Source organism: Oncorhynchus masou, chromosome 29, assembly GCF_036934945.1.
Source record: "Oncorhynchus masou masou isolate Uvic2021 chromosome 29, UVic_Omas_1.1, whole genome shotgun sequence".
NCBI lineage: Eukaryota > Metazoa > Chordata > Actinopteri > Salmoniformes > Salmonidae > Oncorhynchus > Oncorhynchus masou.
This window is the reverse complement of record NC_088240.1, coordinates 49936069-49958175: the sequence shown is the minus strand read 5'-3', so window position 1 is coordinate 49958175 and position 22107 is coordinate 49936069. Positions and strand designations below refer to the sequence as shown.

Genomic DNA, 22107 nt, shown 5'->3' with positions numbered 1-22107 from the left:
TTTGACAGCTCTTTGGTCTTGGCCATAGTGGAGTTTGGAGTGTGGCTGTTTGAGGTTGTGGACAGGTGTCTTTTATACTGATAGCAAGTTTAAACAGGTGCCATTAATACAGGTAACGAGTGGAGGACAGAAGAGCCTCTTAAATAAGAAGTTACAGGTCTTGCTTGTTTGTAGGTGACCAAATACTTATTTTCCACCATAATTTGCAAATAAATTTTTTAAAAATCCTACAATGTAATTTTCTGGATTTTTTTTCTCATTTTGTCTGTCATAGTTGAAGTGTACCTATGATGAACATTACAGGCCTCTTTCATTTTTTAAGTGGGAGAACTTGCACAATTGGTGGCTGCCTAAATACTTTTTTGCCCCACTGTACCTGTTAGTGAGTATTTCTCATTTGCCAAGTTTAACGTCGACACAGGGAGTCAGGAAGCAGGTGCAGTTAGTGAGCTTAATATAAACGAACACAGAACGATACAAAACAAGAGAAACGTCAGACAAGAAAATATAACCAATACTGCCTGATGGGTGAATACAATGGAGTGCTAGATAAAGGGGTAGTAATGAGGGAAGTGATGAAGCCCAAGTGTGTCTGATGAGGCACATGAGTGTGTAACGAAGGTTGCCAGGTGTGTGTAATGATGGGTTGCCAGGACTGGTGGTTAGTAGACCGGTGACTTCAAAGGGGGGAGGTAGTAGATGTGACAGTACCCCCCCCCAACGCATGGCTCCAGATGCAGGACGACGCCGACCACCAGGAGGATGACACAGAGGACAAGGAGCGGGCAGGTCCAGAAGGTGAAGGTAGAATTTTCAGATGATGTTGGGATCTAGAATGTCGTCCACCGAAACCCAGCACCGCTCCTCTGGACCATACACCTCCTAGTCCACCAGGTACGGGAGCAGACCCCCACAATGTCAGGAGTCCAGGAGTGATCTGACAGCATGGGCGGGACTCCCCTCGATGTCCAAAGGAGGCAGAGGGGTGTCGTGGGGGACGGCATCAGCCAGGGGACCAGGAACCACCGGCCCAAAGAGGAAAAGAGGGTGAGACCCGGTAGTTAGTGGGGAGCTATAATCGGTATGTTACCTCATTGACCCTCCAGAGGACTTTGAATGGCCCCACAAACTGGAGGCTCAGTTTCCGGCAGGGCAGGCGGAGCAAGAGGTTCTTGGTGGAGAGCCACATGCGATCACCAAGATGGAACACGGGAGCCTAACTGCAGTGGCGGTCCACCTGCTCCTTCTGGTGGCGAACGGCGCATTGGAGCCTGACATGGACAGCATTCCAAACCTCCGCCCGCTGGAAGCACTCGTCCAACACAGGAGCTTCGGCCTGGCTCGGCATCCATGGAGCCCGGGCCGGCTGGTACCCCAGGACACATTGGAAGTGAATTCTGGGTGTGTTCAGGAATGAATCGGGACCACCCTCCTGCTGGTATTAACAGTGACTCTTCAGGATCCTCCCTAGGTCCTGGTTCATCCTCTCCACCTGCCTGCTAGATTGAGGCCGGTACCCGGAAGCGAGGCAGGACAGTGACCACCAGCTTCTCCATAAAAGCCTTCTATACACGTGATGTGAATTGGGGGTCATGATCGGAGATGTTATCCTTTGGAAGGCCACAGTGCTGGAAGACATTCTAAAACAGTGCCTCAGCGACTGGAAAGTGGTAGGGAGACCACAGACAGGGATGAAACGGCATGATATTGAGAATCTGTCCACAATCAACAAAATGGCGGTGAAACCATTAGAGGAGGGGAGATCAGTGATGAAATCAATGGACAGACGAGACCAGGGACACGGGAAGGGGAAGGAGATTTCCTGCTGGAGTGTTCCGGGGAGATTTAGATTGAGTACTGACACATGAGTTGACATAGTGTGCAACGTCCTGCGTCGAAGTGGGCCACCAGTATTTCTCAGAAAGGTATTGAATGATGCGGGTGATACCTGGGTGTCCAGCGGCGAGGGATGTGTGTGCCCAGGTCAGCAAACAATCTCTGACCACTGTGGGAATGTGCGCTCCGGAGGGCAGGTGGCAGGGGTTCCCTTTCCAGAGCCTGGCGGATATCCACATTTACATCCCAAAACATGGAACCAACGATACGAGAGGACCGATAGATGGGCTGGCGGACACTCACAGGGCCCTCCACCGACGTGGAACCACAGGGTGTGGGAAAGCAGGTCCTCCGACATCCTGGTCCCCAGGCGGTATTCCTCCTCTCTGACCAGGAGATTGTGGGATTATGGAGTTGGGGCCACGGGAAGCCAAGGATGACTTTGTGCACGGGTGCGGAGCTGATGAGGAAGAAAAGGCTTTCCTGGTCGCAATAGGGACAGAGCCCTAACTGTACTCGACGGCATTGCTCAACCGTGGGGAGGCATGTGGCCTCCCCACGGTTGAGGCTCTGACTCGGTCAATGAAGGAGGGAGAGTGGCAAAGAAGAAAAAGGTTATCCAGACAGATGGCCATCGCGATGAGTGTGTCGAAGGTTAGATTGTCGTCTCGGCACAACAAGTCTGTCTGGACCTCTTCTAAATAGGGTGCAGAGAGCCTGCTCATTCCATCCGCTGGATTCTGCCACTGTCTGAAAGGTGAACATGTACTCCACCATGGTCTGGCCATCCTGCCGTAGTTGGAGTAGGTGCTCACCTCCCTCTCTGCTCTCTGGTGGATGGTCAAAGACCCCCCTGAACAGAGCCAAAAAAACCTCATAGGAGCCCAGCTCTTCCTCTCATCTCTCCCAGATGGCCGCAGCCCACCAAAATGCACGTCCGGTCAGCAGGGAAATAACACTGGCAAGCTTGGACCTCTCCATGGTGGGAGCTGCTGTCTGATGGGTAAAATAGAGGGAGAGTAGGAAGCCAAGGCATTTGGAGGGAAACCCGTCATATTTGTCCAGGAGTGAGAAACGGGCATTCCTGTCCTTGGCGGACTATTGGATGGGCTGGGGTGGTACCGCACACATACACACACAGAGTATATATATATATATATATTAGCAAATGCATTAAAAATAAGGAAATACCTTATTTACATAAATATTCAGACTCATTGCTATGAGACTCGAAATTGATCTCAGATGCACCCTGTTTCCATTGATCATCCTTGAGATGTTACTACAACTTGATTATAATCCACATTTGGTAAATTCAAATCATTGGACATGATTTGGAAAGGCACACACCTGTCTACATAAGGTCCCACAGATGTGAGTGCATGTCAGAGCTAAAACCAAGCCATGAGGTCGAAGGAATTGTCAGTAGAGCTCAGAGACAGGATTGTGTCGAGGCACAGATCTGAGGAAGGGTACCAAAAAATGTCTGCAACATTGCAGGTCCCCCCAAAAAACATGGCCTCCATCATTCAAGTTTGGATCCACCAAGACTCATCCTAGAGCTGGCTGCCCGGCCAAACTGAGCAATATGAGGATAAGGGCCTTGGTCAGGGAACCCGATGGTCACTGACAAAATGTGGAAAAAGTAAAGGGTTTTGAATACTTTCTGAATGCACTGTACATGGGCTTTGGTTGATATTGTCCAACAGCCCATTTGAAAACGGGGGGTAATCAAGTTTATGAAATTCACAATCGGCTGCTTTTCAGAGCATTTCAGGGTGTTGATCAGCTCAATGAAATCGTATTTCATTAGCTCCGATTTACCTTTTTGGATATAATTTGATCCCACATGCACTACTACAGTAGCTGTTGTACGTATTGTGGTCTGTAGTGGTCAGTAGTTGTGGTCAGTACTTGTGTGGTTGTGGTCAGTAGTTGTGTGGTCAGTAATTGTGTGGTTGCTGTCAGTAGTTGTCTGCCTCCCTTTCAAAAAAACCTGCTTTGGGGGAGGGACACAGCCAGAGCACAAAGCACTTCCCCACATAAGTTGTCTTTCAGAGACTGGAAAAAAAAAGGGGCCGGTTGTATATTCATATCGCTGTAAGATGTCCCATGGCTCTAACAAGGACATCCATATCTACACTACCGGTCAAAAGTATTCGAACACAAACTTTTTAAACATTTTTTTATGTAATCTTTATTTAACTAGGAAAGTCAGTTAAGAACAAATTCTTATTTACAATGATGGCCTATCGGGGAACAGTGGATCAAACTGCCTTGTTCAGGGGCAGAACGACAGATTGTTACCTTGTCAGCTCGGGGATTCGATCCAGCAACCTTTCCGTTACTGACCCAAGACTCTAACCACTACCTGCCGCCCCATACTCATTCAAGTGTTTTTCTCTTTACTATTTTCTACATTGTAGAATAATAGCAAAGACATCAAAAATATGAAATAACACATATGGAATCATGTCGCAACCAAAAAAGTGTTAAACAAATCTAAATATATTTTATATTTGTGATTCTTCAAATAGCCACCTTTTGCCTTGACAGCTTTGCACACTCTTGGCATTCTTTCAACCAGCTTCACTGGAATGCTTTTCCAACAGTCTTGAAGGAGTTCACAAATATGCTGAGCACTTAGTGTACATGCACGAAAACACTAGTGCGATCAGTATCACAGAGCCTTCCTCTTGGGCAGTACACTACCGTTCAAAAGTTTGGGGTCACTTAGAAATGTCCTTGTTTTTGAAAGAAAAGGAAATTTTTTGTCCATGAAAATAACATGTAATTGATCAGAAAGTCTACAGTGTAGACATTGTAAATGTTGTAAATGACTATTGTAGCAGGAAACGGCAGATTTTTTAATGGAATATCTACAGTGCCTTGCGAAAGTATTCAGCCCCCTTGAACTTTGCGACCTTTTGCCACATTTCAGGCTTCAAACATAAAGATATAAAACTGTATTTTTTTGTGAAGAATCAACAACAAGTGGGACACAATCATGAAGTGGAACGACATTTATTGGATATTTCAAACTTTTTTAACAAATCAAAAACTGAAAAATTGGGGAACAAGCCACCTGGGAGACACACCAAACATGTGGAAGAAGGTGCTCTGGTCAGATGAAACCAAAATTGAACTTTTTGGCAACAATGCAAAACGTTATGTTTGGCGTAAAAGCAACACAGCTCATCACCCTGACCACACCATCCCCACTGTCAAACATGGTGGTGGCAGCATCATGGTTTGGGCCTGCTTTTCTTCAGCAGGGACAGGGAAGATGGTTAAAATTGATGGGAAGATGGATGGAGCCAAATACAGGACCATTCTGGAAGAAAACCTGATGGAGTCTGCAAAAGACCTGAGACTGGGACGGAGATTTGTCTTCCAACAAGACAATGATCCAAAACATAAAGCAAAATCTACAATGGAATGGTTCAAAAATAAACATATCCAGGTGTTAGAATGGCCAAGTCAAAGTCCAGACCTGAATCCAATCGAGAATCTGTGGAAAGAACTGAAAACTGCTGTTCACAAATGCTCTCCATCCAACCTCACTGAGCTCGAGCTGTTTTGCAAGGAGGAATGGGAAAAAATTTCAGTCTCTCGATGTGCAAAACTGATAGAGACATACCCCAAACGACTTACAGCTGTAATCGCAGCAAAAGGTTGCGCAACAAAGTATTAACTTAAGGGGGCTGAATAATTTTGCACGCCCAATTTTTCAGTTTTTGATTTGTTAAAAAAGTCTGAAATATCCAATAAATGTCGTTCCACTTCATGATTGTGTCCCACTTGTTGTTGATTCTTCACAAAAAATACAGTCTTATATCTTTATGTTTGAAGCCTGAAATGTGGCAAAAGGTCGCAAAGTTCAAGGGGGCCGAATACTTTCGCAAGGCATTGTACATAGGCGTACAGAGGCCCATTAACAGCAAACATCACTCTGGTGTTCCAATGGCACGTTGTGTTAGCTAATCCAAGTTTATCATTTTAAAAGCCTAATTGATCATTAGAAAACCCCTTTGCAATTATGTTAGCACAGCTGAAAACTGTTGTACTGATTAAATAAGCAATGAAACTGGCCTTCTTTAGACTAGTTGAGTATTTGGAGCATAAGCATTTGTGGGTTCGATTACAGGCTCAAAATGGCAAGAAAAAAATGACTTTCTTCTGAAACTCATCAGTCTATTCTTGTTCTGAGAAAGGAAGGCTATTCCATGCGAGAAATTGCCAAGAAAAGTGGGTATAGTGAGAGATTTGTACAGGGTAAAAGGGATCTTGAAGAGGAAAGGCTATCACTCCATTTTGCAATGCTATGCCATACCCTGTGGACAACGCTTCATTGGAGTCAATTTCCACATCTTGACCATATTTCCTATTCATTTTGCAACTCATTTCATGTATGTTTACATGGAAAACAAGGACATTTCTAATTGACCCCAAACGTTTGAATGGTAGTGTATGTGTAAAACACATCTCTCACTGACCTAGACTCCCCTAGGGTGAAATTCACCTTTAATACTAAATAAATACTGCACTCTGACAAACAACACGTATTTGCTAGATTCATGATAGTGTTGTTAGACAAAGCAAGGACATTTTTTATTGGAATTTGCAGCTTCTAACATGACTTACTTACTGCATCTAGAAAGAGAGCAGTTGATGAGTTACTAAAACAGCTCTATCTATTGATTGGTAGAAGCTATTCCTAATCCGTTCTCAAATTTGAAAAGCAGAGAAGAAATAGGACAATTTCATACGCTCTAAGTTTTTGTCTGGCTTGTTGGGGGAGTGGTCAAAACAACAGTTTAGAAAAAGTTGGGGAAAATTGTCAGTATTTGTGGTCAGTAGTTTCGTGGTTGTGGTCAGCAGCTGTGGTCAGTATTGTGGTCTGTAGTGGTCAGTAGTTTTGTTTAGTAGTTATGTGTTTGTGGTCAATAGTTGTGTGGCTGGGGTCAGTAATTGTGGGATTGTGGTCAGTAGTTTTGCGGTTCTTAGTTGTGTGGTTGTGGTCAGTAGTGTATGGTGAGTAGTTGCGGTCACTAGTTTTGTGATTGTGGTCAGTAATTGTGGTCAGTAGTGGTGCGGTTGTGGTCAGTAGTTGTGTGTTTGTGGTCAGTCGTTGTGGTCAGTATTTGTGTGGTTTTGGTTAGTAGTTGTGGTCAGTTTTTGTGGTTAGTAGTTATGTGTTTCAGTAGTTGTGTCATTGTGGTCAATAGTTGTGGTCAGTAATTGTATTGTTGTGTTCAGTAGTATGACCTGTAGTTGTGTTGTTCTGTTCAGTAGTTTTGGTCTGTAGTTGTGTAGCTGTGGTCAGTAGTTGTGTGGTTCAGTAGATGTGCGGTCTATAGTTGTGTGGTTGTGGTCAGTAGTTGTGTGGTTTTGGTCAGTAGTTGTGGTCAGTTTTTGGTCAGTAGTTGATTGTTTCAGTAGTTGTGTGGTTGTGGTAAGTAGTTGTGGTCAGTAATTGTGTGGTTGTGGTCAGTAGTTGGGTTGGCACCCCTCCCCCCCTTGGGTTGTGCTGTGGCGGAGATCTTTGTGGGCTATACTCAGCCTAGTCTCAGGATGGTAAAGTTGGTGGTTGAAGATATCCCTCTAGTGGTGTGAGGGCTGTGCTTTGGCAAAGTGGGTGGGGTTATACCCCCGGACAGGGCCAAACAGGAAGGATATCACAGTGTCTCCTGACACCCCCTGTCTCAGCTTCCAGTATTTATGCTGCAGTAGTTTGTGTCGGGGGGCTAGGGTCAGTCTGTTATATCTGGAGTATTTATCCTGTCTTATCCGGTGTCCTGTGTGAATTTAAGTATGCTCTCTAATTTTCTCTTTCTTTCTCTCTCTCGGAGGACCAGAGCCCTAGGACCATGCCTCAGGACTACCTGGCATGATGACTCCTTGCTGTCCCCAGTCCACCTGGTCATGCTGCTGCTCCAGTTTCAATTGTTCTGCCTGCGGCTATAGAACCCTGACCTGTTCACCAGACGTGCTACCTGTCCCAGACCTGCTGTTTTCAACTCTCTACAGCAGGAGCGGTAGAGATACTCTCAATGATCGGCTATGAAAAGCCAACTGACATTTACTCCTGAGGTTGCTGACTTGTTGCACCCTCAACAACTACTGTGATTATTATTATTTGACCATGCTGGTCATTTATGAACATCTTGGCCACGTTCTGTTATAATCTCCACCCAGCACAGCCAGAAGAGGACTGGCCACCTCTCATAGCCTGGTTCCTCTCTAGGTTTCTTCCTAGGTTTTGGCCTTTCTACTGAGTTTTTCCTAGCCACCGTGCTTCTACACCTGCATTGCTTGCTGTTTGGTGTTTTCGGCTGAGTTTCTGTACAGCACTTTGAGATATCAGCTGATGTAAGAAGGGCTATGTAAATACATTTGATTTGATTTGAGTAGTTGTGGTCAGCAGTTGTGGTCAGTGGTTATGACCTGTAATTGTTCTGGTCAGTAGTTTTGGTCAGTAGTTGTGTTGTTGTGTGGTTCAGTAGTTGTGTGGTTGTGGTCAGTGTCTACACTACAGTTGTGAAAACTAAAAGAAGTGCAATGAGAAGTGATCTGGTGAAATATGAAAGGAGTGAATGGAGTCAGTTGTTGTCCAATGCAGTTGTTGCTAGGCAACAGTGGCTGGCCTGCCTCCACCACGGCTAAAGTCAGTGTGAAAAAAATGCTTACATACAGTACGTTTGTGCTTTAATACTAAATAAATATTGCACTCGTGACACACAACTTCTTTGCTAGATTCATGATAGTATTGTTAGACAAAGCAAGGACAGTGAACTTCAAAACGTGATGCAGATTTATTCGAATTTGCAGCTGTTGTTGCTAAATAATACATCTGCTAGCTGCTAACATCCCTTACTGCATCTAGAAAGCGAGCAATTGATGGGTTCCTAAAACTGCTCTATCTGTAGAAGCTATTCCTAATCCATTCTCAGGTCTGAAAAGCAGAGAAGTAGAGAACGATTTCATTCAATCTATGTTTTTGTCTGACTTGTTGGGGGAGTGGTCAAAACAGGAGTTGTTTAGAAAAGTTGGTAGAAAATGTTTTAATGCAGTTACTAAATCAGCTGTATTGTTAGAACTGTATAATATATTTTGGTTCGGTTGCCAGATTTGAATAGCAGAGAAGTAGATGAAGATGTCTAACTTTTTGTCAAAGTTGTGAGAAAAGCTGTCAATGTAGCTGATTTGTGTCAAAAGTTGTATTGTTGCTTTTACAGTGAATGGAATGTTGGGAGTGATGGGGAGATTTAGAATGTGACGAAATAACATTAAGTGAATGGAGGACAACAAATTTGTAACTTAAAAAGTATAAAACATATCGAAATGTTCTATACAATCAACTCAATTCAGACCAGTCCACACGTTTTAAAGTTTGAACGGCATTTCTAGCTTAAATGGTATAAGAGGAGTAGCGTGCTAAATAATAATAATAAAACGTCTGAAGTATGCCTTCAGCAAGCACACCTAATAAAAAAATCTAAAACACAGGACATAGAACACAAACAAAGCTATAAATACAGTTTACATACACCTTAGCCAAGTACATATATACACAGTTTTCACAATTCCAGACATTTAATCCATGTAGAAATTCCCTGTCTTAGGTTCCCTGTCTTAGGTCAGTTAGTTAGATTTATTTCAGCCTTTATTTCTTTCATCACATTCCCAGTGGGTCAGAAGTTTACATACACTCAATTAGTATTTGGTAGCATTGCCTTTAAATGCTTTAACTTGGGTCAAACGTTTCGGTTAGCCTTCGACAAGCTTCCCACAATAAGTTGGGGGAATTTTGGCCCATTCCTCCTGACAAAGCTGGTGTAACAGAGTCAGATTTGTAGGCCTCCTTGCGAGCACACACTTTGCCATCTATTTTGTGAAGTGCACCAGTCCCTCCTGCAGCAAAGCACCCCCACAACATGATGCTGCCACCCCCGTGCTTCACAGTTGGGATGGTGTTCTTCAGCTTACAAAGCCTCCCCCTTTCAACTCCAAATATAACGATGGTCATTATGGCCAAACAGTTCTATTTTTGTTTCATCAAACCAGAGAATATTTCTCCAAAAGTACGATCTTTGTCCCCATGTGCATAGTCTGGCTTTTTAGTGGTGGGTTTGGAGAAGTGGCTTCTTCCTTGCTGAGCTACCTTTCAGGTTATGTCGATATAGGACTCGTTTTACTGTGGATATAGATACTTTCGTACCTGTTTCCTCCAGGATCTTCACAAGGTCCTTTGCTGTTGTTCTGGGATTAATTTGCACTTTTCACACCAAAGTACAGCTGCGTGGTCCCATGATGTTTATACTTGCGTACTATTGTTTGTACAGATGAACATGGTACCTTCAGGTGTTTGGAAATTGCTCCCAAGGATGAACCAGACTTGTGGAGGTCCACAGTCTTTTTTCTGAGGTCTTTGCTGATTTCTTTTGATTTTCCCATGATGTCAAGCAAAGAGGCACTGAGTTTGAAGATAGGCTAATTGACATTATTTGAGTCAATTGGAGGTGTACCTGTACCTATTTCAAGGCCTATCAGTAACTTCTAAAGCCATGTGTCACACCCTGACCATAGTTTGCTTTGTATGTTTCTATGTTTTGTTTGGTCAGGGTGTGATCTGAGTGGGCATTCTGTTGTGTGTCCAGTTTGTCTGTTTCTGTGTTTGGCCTGATATGGTTCTCAATCAGAGGCAGGTGTTAGTCATTGTCTCTGATTGGGAACCATATTTGGTAGCCTGTTTGGTGTTGGGTTTTGTGGGTGATTGTTCCTGTTCCTGTGTTAGTTTGCACCAGTTTAGGCTGTTTCGGTTTTCACGTTACGTTTATTGTTTTTTTATTGATCGTGTTTCATCTTCAGTCTCTATGGGGGTGCCACAGGGTTCAATTCTCAGGCCGACTCTTTTCGCTGTATATATCAATGATGTTGCTCTTGCTGCGGGCGATTCCCTGATCCACCTCTACGCAGACGACACCATTCTATATACTTCCGGCCCGTCCTTGGACACTGTGCTATCTAACCTCCAAACGAGCTTCAATGCCATACAACACCTCTTCCGTGGCCTCCAACTGCTCTTAAATGCTAGTAAAACCAAATGCATGCTTTTCAACCGTTCGCTGCCTGCACCCGCACGCCTGACTAGTATCACCACCCTGGATGGTTCCGACCTTGAATATGTGGACATCTATAAGTACCTAGATGTCTGGCTAGACTGTAAACTCTCCTTCCAGACTGTTATATCAAACATCTCCAATCGAAAATCAAATCTAGAGTCGGCTTTCTATTCCGCAACAAAGCCTCCTTCACTCACGCCGCCAAACTTACCCTAGTAAAACTGACTATCCTACCGATCCTCGACTTCGGCGATGTCATCTACAAAATAGCTTCCAACACTCTACTCAGCAAACTGGATGCAGTTCATCACAGTTCCACCCGTTTTGTCACTAAAGCACCTTATACCACCCACCACTGCGACCTGTATGCTCTAGTCGGCTGGCCCTCTGGTTCCAGGTCATCTACAAGTCCATGCTAGGTAAAGCTCCGCCTTATCTCAGTTCACTGGTCACGATGGCAACACCCACCCGTAGCACGCGCTCCATCTCACTGATCATCCCTAAATCAAACACCTCATTTGGCCACCTTTCGTTCCAGTTCTCTGCTGCCTGTTACTGGAACGAATTGCAAAAATCGCTGAAGTTGGAGACTTTTATCTCCCTCACCAACTTCAAACATCTGCTATCTGAGCAGCTAACCGATCGCTGCAGCTGTACATAGTCTATCGGTAAATAGCCCACCCAATTTTACCTACATCATCCCCATACTGTTTTTATTTATTTACTTTTCTGCTCTTTTGCACACCAATATCTCTACCTGTACATGACCATCTGATCATTTATCACTCCAGTGTTAATCTGCAAAATTGTAATTATTTGCCTACCTCCTCATGCCTTTTGCACACAATGTATATAGACTCTCTTTTTTTCTACTGTGTTATTGACTTGTTTATTGTGTTATTGACTTGTTTATTGTTTACTCCATGTGTAACTCTGTGTTGTCTGTTCACACTGCTATGCTTTATCTTGGCCAGGTCGCAGTTGCAAATGAGAACTTGTTCTCAACTAGCCTACCTGGTTAAATAAAGGTGAAATAAATAAAATAAAAATAAATTAAAGATGTATCTAAATAACCACGCCGCATTTTGGTCAGACTCTCCTTCACCTAATGAATACCGTTACAGAATCACCCACCACAACAGGACCAAGCGGCGTAGTGACAGGCAGCGGCAGCTACAAAGTCTGGAGTATACGACTTGGGAGGAAATGGACAGGTGGGCGGTCGACCCAGGGAGAGTGCCGGAGCCCGCTTGGGATTCGCTGGAGCAGTGCGAAGAGGGTTACAGGAGAATGGAGTTGGAGAGACAAGCACGGTGGCGTGGTCCGAGAGTCAGCCCCAAAAATGTATGGGGGGGGCTCACAGGAAGTATGGCGAAGCCAGGTAGGAGACCTGCGTCAACTTCCTGTCGTTACCGGGGGGCTAGAGAGACCGGGCAGGCACTGTGTTATGCTGTGAAGCGCACGGTGTCCCCAGTGCGGGTGCATAGCCCGGTGCGGTACATACCAGCTCCGCGTATCGGCCGGGCTAGAGTGGGCATCGAGCCAAGTGCCATGAAGCCGGCTCTACGCATCTGGTCTCCAGTGCGTCTCCTTGGGCCGGCTTACATGGCACCAGACTTGCGCATGGTGTCCCCGGTTCACCTGCATAGACCAGTGCGGGCTATTCCACCTCGCCGCACTGGCAGGGCGACCGGGACCATTCAACCGGGTAAGGTTGGACAGGCTCGGTGCTCAAAAGCTCCAGTGCGCCTGCACGGTCCGGTCTATCCGTCACCACCTCCACGCACCAGCCCTCCGGTGGCAGCCCCCCGCACCAGGCTGTCTATCCGGCTCATCCTTACAGGTGCTCCCGCCTGTCCAACGCTGCTAGAGCCGGAGACTTCAGCGCTGCCGGAGTCTCCCGCCTCTCCAGCGCTGCTAGAGCCTTCCTCCTCTCCAGTGCTGCCGGAGTCTCCCGCCTGTTTGGCGCTGCCAGAGCTCTCGCCCCTCAGTCCAGAGGCGCTAGAGCGCCTCATTCCAGAGGCGGCAGAGCTACTCAGTCCAGCGCTGTCAGAGCCTTCCTCTCCAGCGTTGTCTGAGCTACCCTTCTGCCCAGCTCCGCCTGAGCCACCCGTCTGCCCAGCGCCGCCTGAGCCACCCGTCTGCCCAGCGCCGCCTGAGCCGCCAGTCTGCCCAGCGCCATCAGAGCCACCCGTCTGCCCAGCGCCGCCAGTGCCGCCAGTCTGCCCAGCGCCGCCTGAGCTACCCGTCTGCCCAGCGCCGCCAGTCTGCAAGGAGCCGCCAGTGCCGCCAGTCTGCAAGGGGCCGCCAGTGCCGCCAGTCAGCCAGGGTCCGCCAGTCAGCCAGGGGCCGCCAGTCAGCCAGGGGCCGCCAGTGCCGCCAGTCAGCCAGGGGCCACCAGTCAGCCAGGGGCCTCCGGTCAGCCCAGAGGCGCCAGAGCCCCTCAGCCCAGAGGCGCCAGAGCCCCTCAACCCAGAGGCGCCAGAGCCACTGCAAGGGACCGCCAGTCAGCCAGGGGCCGCCAGTGCCGCCAGTCAGCCAGGGGCCGCCAGTGCCGCCAGTCAGCCAGGTGCCACCAGTCAGCCAGGGGCCGCCAGTCAGCCCAGAGACGCCAGAGCCCCTCAGCCCAGAGCGCCAGAGCCACTGCAAGGGGCCGCCAGTCAGCCAGGGACCGCCAGTCAGCCAGGGGCCGCCAGTGCCGCCAGGGGCCGCCAGTGCCGCCAGTCAGCCAGGTGCCGCCAGTCAGCCAGGGGCCGCCAGTCAGCCCAGAGGCGCCAGAGCCCCTCAGCCCAGAGGCGCCAGAGCCGCCAGTCTGCAAGGGGCCGCCAGTGCCGCCAGTCAGCCAGGGGCCGCCAGTCAGCCAGGTGCCGCCAGTCAGCCAGGGGCCGCCAGTGCCGCCAGTCAGCCAGGGGCCGCCAGTCAGCCCAGAGACGCCAGAGCCCCTCAGCCCAGAGGCGCCAGAGCCCCTCATCCCAGAGGCGCCAGAGCCCCTCAGCCCAGAGGCGCCAGAGCCCCTCAGCCCAGAGGCGCCAGAGCCCCTCAGCCCATAGGTGCCAGAGCCCCCGCCCCTCTGTCCAGAGCTTCTGCCCCTCTGTCCAGAGCTTCTGCCCCTCTGTCCCGAGCTTCCGCCCCTCAGTCCAGTGGGGTCATGTAGTAGGGTCGCAGTGGTTAGGAGGCCAAGGAAGCGGACTAAGACTATGGTGAAGTGGGGGCCACGTCCAGCACCAGAGCCGCCCCCGTGGACAGATGCCCACCCAGACCCTCTCCAATAGGTTCAGGTTTTGCGGCCGGAGTCCGCACCTTGAGGGGGGAGTACTGTCACACCCTGACCATAGTTTGCTTTGTATGTTTATATGTTTTGTTTGGTCAGGGTGTGATCTGAGTGGGCATTCTATGTTGTGTGTCTAGTTTGTCTGTTTCTTGTGTTTGGCCTGATATGGTTCTCAATCAGAGACAGGTGTTAGTCATTGTCTCTGATTGGGAACCATATTTAGGTAGCCTGTTTGGTGTTGGGTTTTGTGGGTGATTGTTCCTGTTCCTGTGTTAGCCTAAACTGGTGCAAACTGTTTTGGTTTTCAAGTTACGTTTATTGTTTTTTTATTGATCGTGTTTCATCTTCATTAAAGATGTATCTAAATAACCACGCCGCATTTTGGTCCGACTCTCGGACTTAGCGAACTAAGGTGAATGCCAGTGTGAAATCATGCTAGTCATTCACTAGAACGGAGTGTTACATGGTTCCATCAACGGTTATTGCTCATAACATAGAACACTCAAATAGACCAGAACAAAAATGCTGAAAAATGACTGTGCAAGATGGTAATAGATCACAATATTGCAACTATATGTAATACATTATTCTCATTCCTCACAAGATTCTTTCAATAAATAACTTGCAAAATGTAAATAATAAAAAACTAATAAGAGATGGTGGTGGATGATTTGGGATTCCACCATGTCTCACACACTCACTCACACATGCACACACACAGTTGCCTGGCTAGACACACTGAGCTTCACTATGCTAGGAGCTAACACCCCTACACGAGCACACACACGTTATGTTCTTCTATCCTCGTGTGGATCTAATGTATATCCATTCAAAATTATATTTTCCCTAACCCTAAACCTTAACATAACCCTAATTGTAACCTTAAATTTAACACCTAAGCTTAAAATAACCTATCCTTTTCTCATGACTCCCTTGCCTGAGAGGGAGGCTCAATTTACCTGTGAAGCCCATGAGAACTCCCTCCCTTGCCTGCTGTCGTAGACCCTCTCCGTCCTTATAGTCTATGTAGACCAAGTCTATGGCTTGTAGACCAAAGGCCTTGGTTGTCACTACCACCTTCTGACGGGCATACAGCAGCTCCCTGGCATCCTTGGTCCGTGTGGCACCTGGACAGAGGGAGACACAGATAACTATATATAATATATACTATAACGTATGCCATTTAGCAGACACTTTTATCCAAAGTGGCTTATAGGAATATAGACAGGAAAATATACCTGTGAGCAAATAGCACACAGGTTTACCATACAGGGAAACATAATGCTTATATGTGACCCGTTTCAGGAAACTAGGCGTATGTTGCAAGTCACAACTTCACAGGAGAACCATTTGAATGTTTTTATTTATTTATCAAAAAGCGTTTTTGGCAGAAATGCCTTCTGGAACACTTGAACTTTCATGTGCCTTAACTTCTCTAGGGTAGGGGGCAGCATTGGGAATTTTGGATGAAAAGCGTGCCCAAATTAAACTGCTTGCTACTCAGCCATAAAAGCTAGAATATGCATATAATTAGTAGATTTGGATAGAAAACACTCTGAAGTTTTCAAAACTGTTTGAATGATGTCTGTGAATATAACAGAACTCATATGGCAGGCAAAAGCCTGAGAAAAAGTCCAACCAGGAAGTGGGAAATCTGAGGTTTGTAGTTTTGACTATTGCCCTATCGAATACACAGTGTCTATGGGGTCATGTTGTTCTTCCTAAGGCTTCCACTAGATGTCAACAGTCTTTAGAACGTTGTTTGAGGTTTCTACTGTGAAGTGGGGCACGAATGAGAGGGGATTGAGTCAGAGGTCTGCCAGCAGCCACGAGCTCAGTCTCGCGCGTTCACGTGAGAGCGACCTGCGTTCCATTGCATTTCTGAAGACAAAGGAATTCTCTGGTTGGAACATTATTGAAGATTTATGTTAAAACATCCTAAAGATTGATTCTATACATCGTTTGACATGTTTCTACGGACTGTAACGGAACTTTTGGACTTTTCGTCTGCTCGTGCGTCATGAAGTTGGATTACTGGGCTGAACGAGCTAAAAACAAGGAGGAATTTGGACATAAATGTAGGACATTATCGAACAAAACAAACATTTATTGTGGAACTGGGATTCCTGGGAGTGCATTCTGATGAAGATCATCAAAGTTAAGTGAATATTTATAATGCTATTTCTGACTTCTGTTGACTCCAACATGGCGGATATCAATTTGGCTTGATTTGTAATCTGAGCGCCGTACACAGATTATTGCATGGTATGCTTTTTCCGTAAAGTAAAAAAAAATCTGACACAGCGGTTGCATTAAGGAGAAGTATATCTTTAATTCTGTGAATAACACTTGTATCGTTTATCAATGTTTATTATGAGTATTTCTGTAAATTGATGTGGCTCTCTGAAAAATCACAGCATGTTTTGGAACTAGTGAACATAACGTGCCAATGTAAACTCTGATTTTTGGATATAAATATGAACTTTACCGAACAAAACATACATGCATTGTGTAACATGAAGTCCAATGAGTGTCATCTGATGAAGATCATCAAAGGTTAGTGATTCATTTGATCTATATTTCTGCTTTTTGTGACTCCTCTTTGGCTGTAAAAATGGCTGTGTTTTTCTGTGACTTGGCTCTGACATAACATAACATCGTTTGGTTTGCTTTCGTCGTAAAGCCTTTTTGAAATCAGACACTGTGGCTGGATTTACAACAAGTGTATCTTTAAAATGGTGTAAAATACATGTATGTTTGAGGAATTTTAGTTATGGGATTTCTGTTGTTTTGAATTTGGCGCCCTTCAGTTTCACTGGCTGTTGACAGGTGGGACGCTACCATCCCACGTATCCTAGAGAGGTTAATAATGAACTTGTATGCCATCTGTTATGGGATTCTCGTTATGCGTAGATTATCCTTTCTACTGCAGTTTTTTCTAAAGATATAATGTTAGCCATGGAGAACAGCAAATATGTTGCTACTGCTCTCAGTAACATTGCTGCCCTGAATTTATTAGACACAAGATGCTACACCGCAGACCCAATCTTAAACTCGTCTCTCTGCATGTCCAGCCCACTCATTAGCTCAGCCAATCATGGCTAGTGGGAAGGTTCATGTCCTTTTCTGGGGCTAAACCAACTAGGCTCGTAATTTAACAACTTTATTCGTATTTACAGATGGCATACAAAAAATATGCCATCTAAATGGCATCTAAAAATGAGCTGCTCGTTATGTGTAGATTATCCTTTCTACTGCAGTTTTTTCTAAAGATATAATGTTAGCCATGGAGAACAGCAAATATGTTGCTATTGCTGCCCTGAATTTATCAGGCACTATCGACAAAGGTCAGTGGGAAAAAGTTGTGATGGACTACTTTCTGGAGGACGATCGTGCCATGCTGACTCTCTCTGAATCTGAAAACGAATCAGACAATGAGGAAATCCCTGATTTAGGTAAAAACATTTTCATTGAAGAATACATTGTGGAGTCTTCTGACGCAGTGATGGGGAAGAAACGACGATCAACAGTGTTGTTGTCATGGAAGAAGTTGACCGAGTTTTGACATCAGTGGAATGTCTGGTAGAGGCAGAGTATGATAAGGAGATTAATAGAATTCTGGCGTTTGATTGCAAATGCATAGGGAGTTGAAAAGAGAACACAGAAGGCTGTTGTATAAAAAACCTGTCTCTGGAATACATCTTCAAACTAAGGGCATCCGTGACAGAGAGGGAGAAAGAGAGGGAGAAAGATCTGATGAATCTTATGGCATTGCAAACGGTCAGTGTGAACCAAAGTGACCAAACAAGTTGTATAAACAAAATGGAAACGACACAGGACGTCTTATTTAATGTAAGGGGTTGCAGTCTGCCCTGAAGCTTTCATCCATGTATACGGGTACGAATCTAGCTACAGTTTCAGATATTATGCGTTTCTAATTTTGTCAGAAAGTTGTTTTCATTGCAAGTTAAGGCTTGCTGTTAGCTAGCTAGCTGACATTGGATGGCTTGCTAGCCAACATTACGTGTATGAACTGTGTAGTGATGTTATCTCAGAATGCCATTTTGCATTGCTAGTTATAGGATAATGTTAGCTAGCTAACTAGCTAACATTGAACCTGTTTGGTTTAGCAAGCTATGACAATTGGTTTGTATTGCTAGTAATCTATGGATTGGGATTATGGTTCATTGTTTAGCTAGCTAGCTACATGTCTAAACAAAAGACCCCGAGTTAAAGCTTGCTGTTAGCTAGCTAGCTGACGACCCATCAAGTTAGCCAGGTGTGTCTGACGGTGATTACGACCATCTATTGTATTATAATGCAAAAATATTTGCATCTGGAATTTGTCTTTCAGCATCAGTAGAACACGCCTGACTCTCCTCCACCAGTCATAGAAGGAGAATGGTCTAATGTCTCCTATCAAAAAGAGAGCTGGCCCAAGCAAGCACGTTACACCCGAAGCACGAGGACTTGCAAGGACAACTACGCAGAGGAAAATACAATAGTATTACCAGGACGCCACCTAGGACACAAACACTTTGGTGGAAAGCTCCTGCCATCCCATGTGACAAAAGCAGCAGTGTGGCGTCTCTACAAGGAATCAATGACAACACTTGGTATGTAACAACACGTTTTGATTATTTAATTGACCTCCAACATGATTGGCACAACTTTTATTGATTTCACATTATTTCTGTATTTTCCAGAGGTAAGTGCAGTCGGGCTGTCTTCCTTCAGGAATCTGTGGAGATTCCTGAAGCACTAAGCCCAGGACAGACCTGTGTTGCCAATGCCAGAGGAACAACTAAGGTCTTCAGATTTGCAAATTAAGTCAGCCAAGCTGAAAAAGCACAAGCTCCACTACAGTCTGGACCTTCACTTCCTGATCACAGGCCACACCAAGTTTGCCCCCGACTGGAGATTCGGCCTCATCAAGCAGAGCTTCAGAAAGACCATAGTCTGATTCATCAGATCTTTCTCCCTCTCTGTCACGGATGCCCTTATAGACTTTGTCTGAGATTGCTGGTGTTGTGAAGGACAGCACTGTGACAGGGCTCAACATCCCACAGCTGGTTGGACTGGATGATGGTACGGTGCTGGTGGAAAGCTATGGCTGGCAACACCTGACTCCGTACTTCAGGGCACTGCCACAGATCAAGCAGTACCAGCACTTCAGGCGGATAACATTTTCATTGCAATGTATGAGGTTATTCTTCTTATCTAAACTCGGGAGGTGAATTGATGTTATGCAAGGTTGTAATGTCTTCTCAATGTTTTTTGTTATTTTCTGTTTTACAGCTTCGATGCTCTGGAACCTGGTGTTGTTATCGCCAAGGAGCGTTCGGACTGTCGGGACCAGGCTTCAGCTGCTGCTCAATGCTGACATCCTTCCTCCCAGATGATCTACCTGTACAAGAAACACCTGGACTGGACACAGCTAGAGAAACAAATATTTTTGAGAAGATCAGGGAGTTTTGCGATGAAGAGGCTGTGGACATCACATGCCCTGCACCAAAGTCAAGGGCAGGACAGAAACAGGCTCTCTGAATATAGATTCCCTTGTTCATGCGTGGTTCGGATTAACCAGTCATCAGCACTATCTCTAGTGCCTCTATTCACATGACTCTCTTCTAACACACAGGCCATACGTTGCTGCTACTATTTTATTTATCCCGCTTCTCAGCCACTTTACCTCTGATGTGTGCATTTAACTACCTCGTCTATCACTGATATCATTATTGATATTGTTCTTGTACATACTGTATATTATTTTATATATATTGACACTATATGTTTCTGATATTGCTGCTATGCAAGTAACCATTTCTCTGTACTGTTTACACCTTCTGTAGAGACCCATCCACTTGGCAATATGTGGCTGGGGTTATAGCATTCCTTTCACATGACCGATCAGTTTAGACAAGTGTGTCTGGGTAAACGTCATCTAATATTGATAAAATATTTTATCTGGACACTTTCTGTTTACCTGGAATTTTTCCTTATTGTAGGCTACTACTTTTAGTCTTCATCCTTACGGCACTACTCACTGTTTAGCACATGACATCACGTGAACCCTTAAAGAGATGGGTGGAGCTGGCTTAAGAGAGTGTGAGCAATGCTGAATGCGTCTAGACAAAGGAGAGTTCTCCAGTAGTAGTACCAAAACATTCAAAGGCCATTTTCTCAAAATGTAGGTTAAAAGTTGATCAACTTTCAAAGCAGAATTACTTTCCCATTGTCCTCAAAAATGCAGTGCATGATATACCATTTTGTAGCTCTGTGTCATCCAATGTAAAAAACACAATTTTAAATTGTGCTATATAAGACCGAATCAAGTGGTTGGTCACATATGACTATACACTGAGTTTACAAAATATTAAGAACACGTGCCCTTTCCATGACATAGACTGACCAGGTAAATAAGTGAATCTGGAGGGGAGGAAACAGGTTAAAGAAGGATGTTCAAGCCTTGAGACAATTGAGACGTGGATTGTATGTGTGCCATTCAGAGGGTGAATGGGCAAGACTAAAAAAGTGCCTTTGAATGGGGTATGGTAGTAGGTGCCAGGAATTACAATTTGGTTTGTGCCAAGAACTGAAACACTGCTGTGTTTTTCGCGTGCAACAGTTTCCCGTGTGTATCAAGAATGGTCCACCACCCAAAGGACATCCAGCTAACTTTGGGAAGCATTGGAGTCAACATGGACCAGCATCTCTGTGGAATGCTTTCGACATCTGTATTGAGGCCATTTATAGGGCAAAAGGGGGGTGCAACTCAATATTAGGAAATGTTCCTAATGTTTGGTATACTCAGTGTATATGGAAAGAGAAGGATAAGTAAGAAGAGATGGGTGGGATGAGGAGAAAGATAATAATATTCCATGGGCCAAGGGGGGCAGCCAGGCTCACTTGGAGTGACGATGTTTCATAGTGATTTTCTTGAAAGTCTATTGGTGCTTTCAAGACAACTGGGAACTCTGGGGAAAAAAACTAGGTCAAATCATGACATCAATGATTTTCAGGTCGGAACTCTAGAAAGATGCCAGAGTTTCCCACCTGAAATTCAGAGTTGGATGACCGTTCAAAACGAGTCCTGAGTTCCCAGTTGTCTTGAATGCACTGATGTTGAAAGTCAGTGTTTTCTATGTTCCCAGTTGTTATGAATGAGGAATTAGTCCCTAGAGTTGGAAAATGTGTGTTAACATTGCAGCAATGTCATATTTCTCTGTTATCACTTTTTCTTTCATCCCTCCATCCCATTTATTTTTCCAATGGGGATTTTACACTATGACAAACAATATCAGTATACAACAAGAGCCCTTTTAGTCAGTCAACTTCAGCAAAAGATACTATAGGTAGTCGCACTCTCATAACTTCGATTGAAGGATCTACATTTATGCCTGACAAAGCCAATGAAATCCACACCTCGCTGGAAGCCCCACCTTACACAGTTGATAAGTGTGAGGCTCAAATTCATTACTTCACTTATTTTGCTCTTCACCTCGGTGTGAAGAGGAACGATTCACGCTACAAACAATTGGAACACAAGACTGCCAACTAAACTGTCCCTTAGTGGTAGAGCGTGCCCCAAGGAATTAAAAGATATTCACGTTTGTTGTCTTTTTTTTTCTCGGTGCATGCTAAGGTTGCACTCGCTCAAATCAGTTTGTGTGCGAGGGGATGGCTGGCACTGTTCTCCTACTTGTCTGCGGCACTTATTCTCTTGACAATCATGTAGCGGTTCCGATAGTGACTTCCTCTCCCGGGTGCCTCACATTATATATGTCAATGTCACAATATGGGCTATTTTTAAATAATAGTTGAAGGTGGTGCTTTCAAATTTGGTTACATTTTTCAGTTCCTTCTGAAAGTATT

At 45.3% G+C, this 22107-nt stretch overlaps 1 protein-coding gene and 1 long non-coding RNA gene across 2 annotated transcripts in view; one reads left to right on the top strand and one right to left on the bottom strand.

The window, feature by feature from the left end:
• The window catches only part of clybl (citrate lyase beta like), a 131835-nt gene that overhangs the window by 37541 nt on the left and 72187 nt on the right, over positions 1–22107 (bottom strand). The window contains exon 6 of the mRNA XM_064944874.1: positions 15192–15359. Coding sequence (XP_064800946.1) covers positions 15192–15359 — 168 coding nt within the window. The remainder of the gene's footprint in view (positions 1–15191; positions 15360–22107) is intronic.
• On the top strand, positions 17282–20407 carry LOC135519944 (uncharacterized). Its single transcript, XR_010452320.1, has 3 exons — positions 17282–18848; positions 18939–19431; positions 19531–20407. It is a non-coding gene; the product is annotated as an uncharacterized LOC135519944 (long non-coding RNA).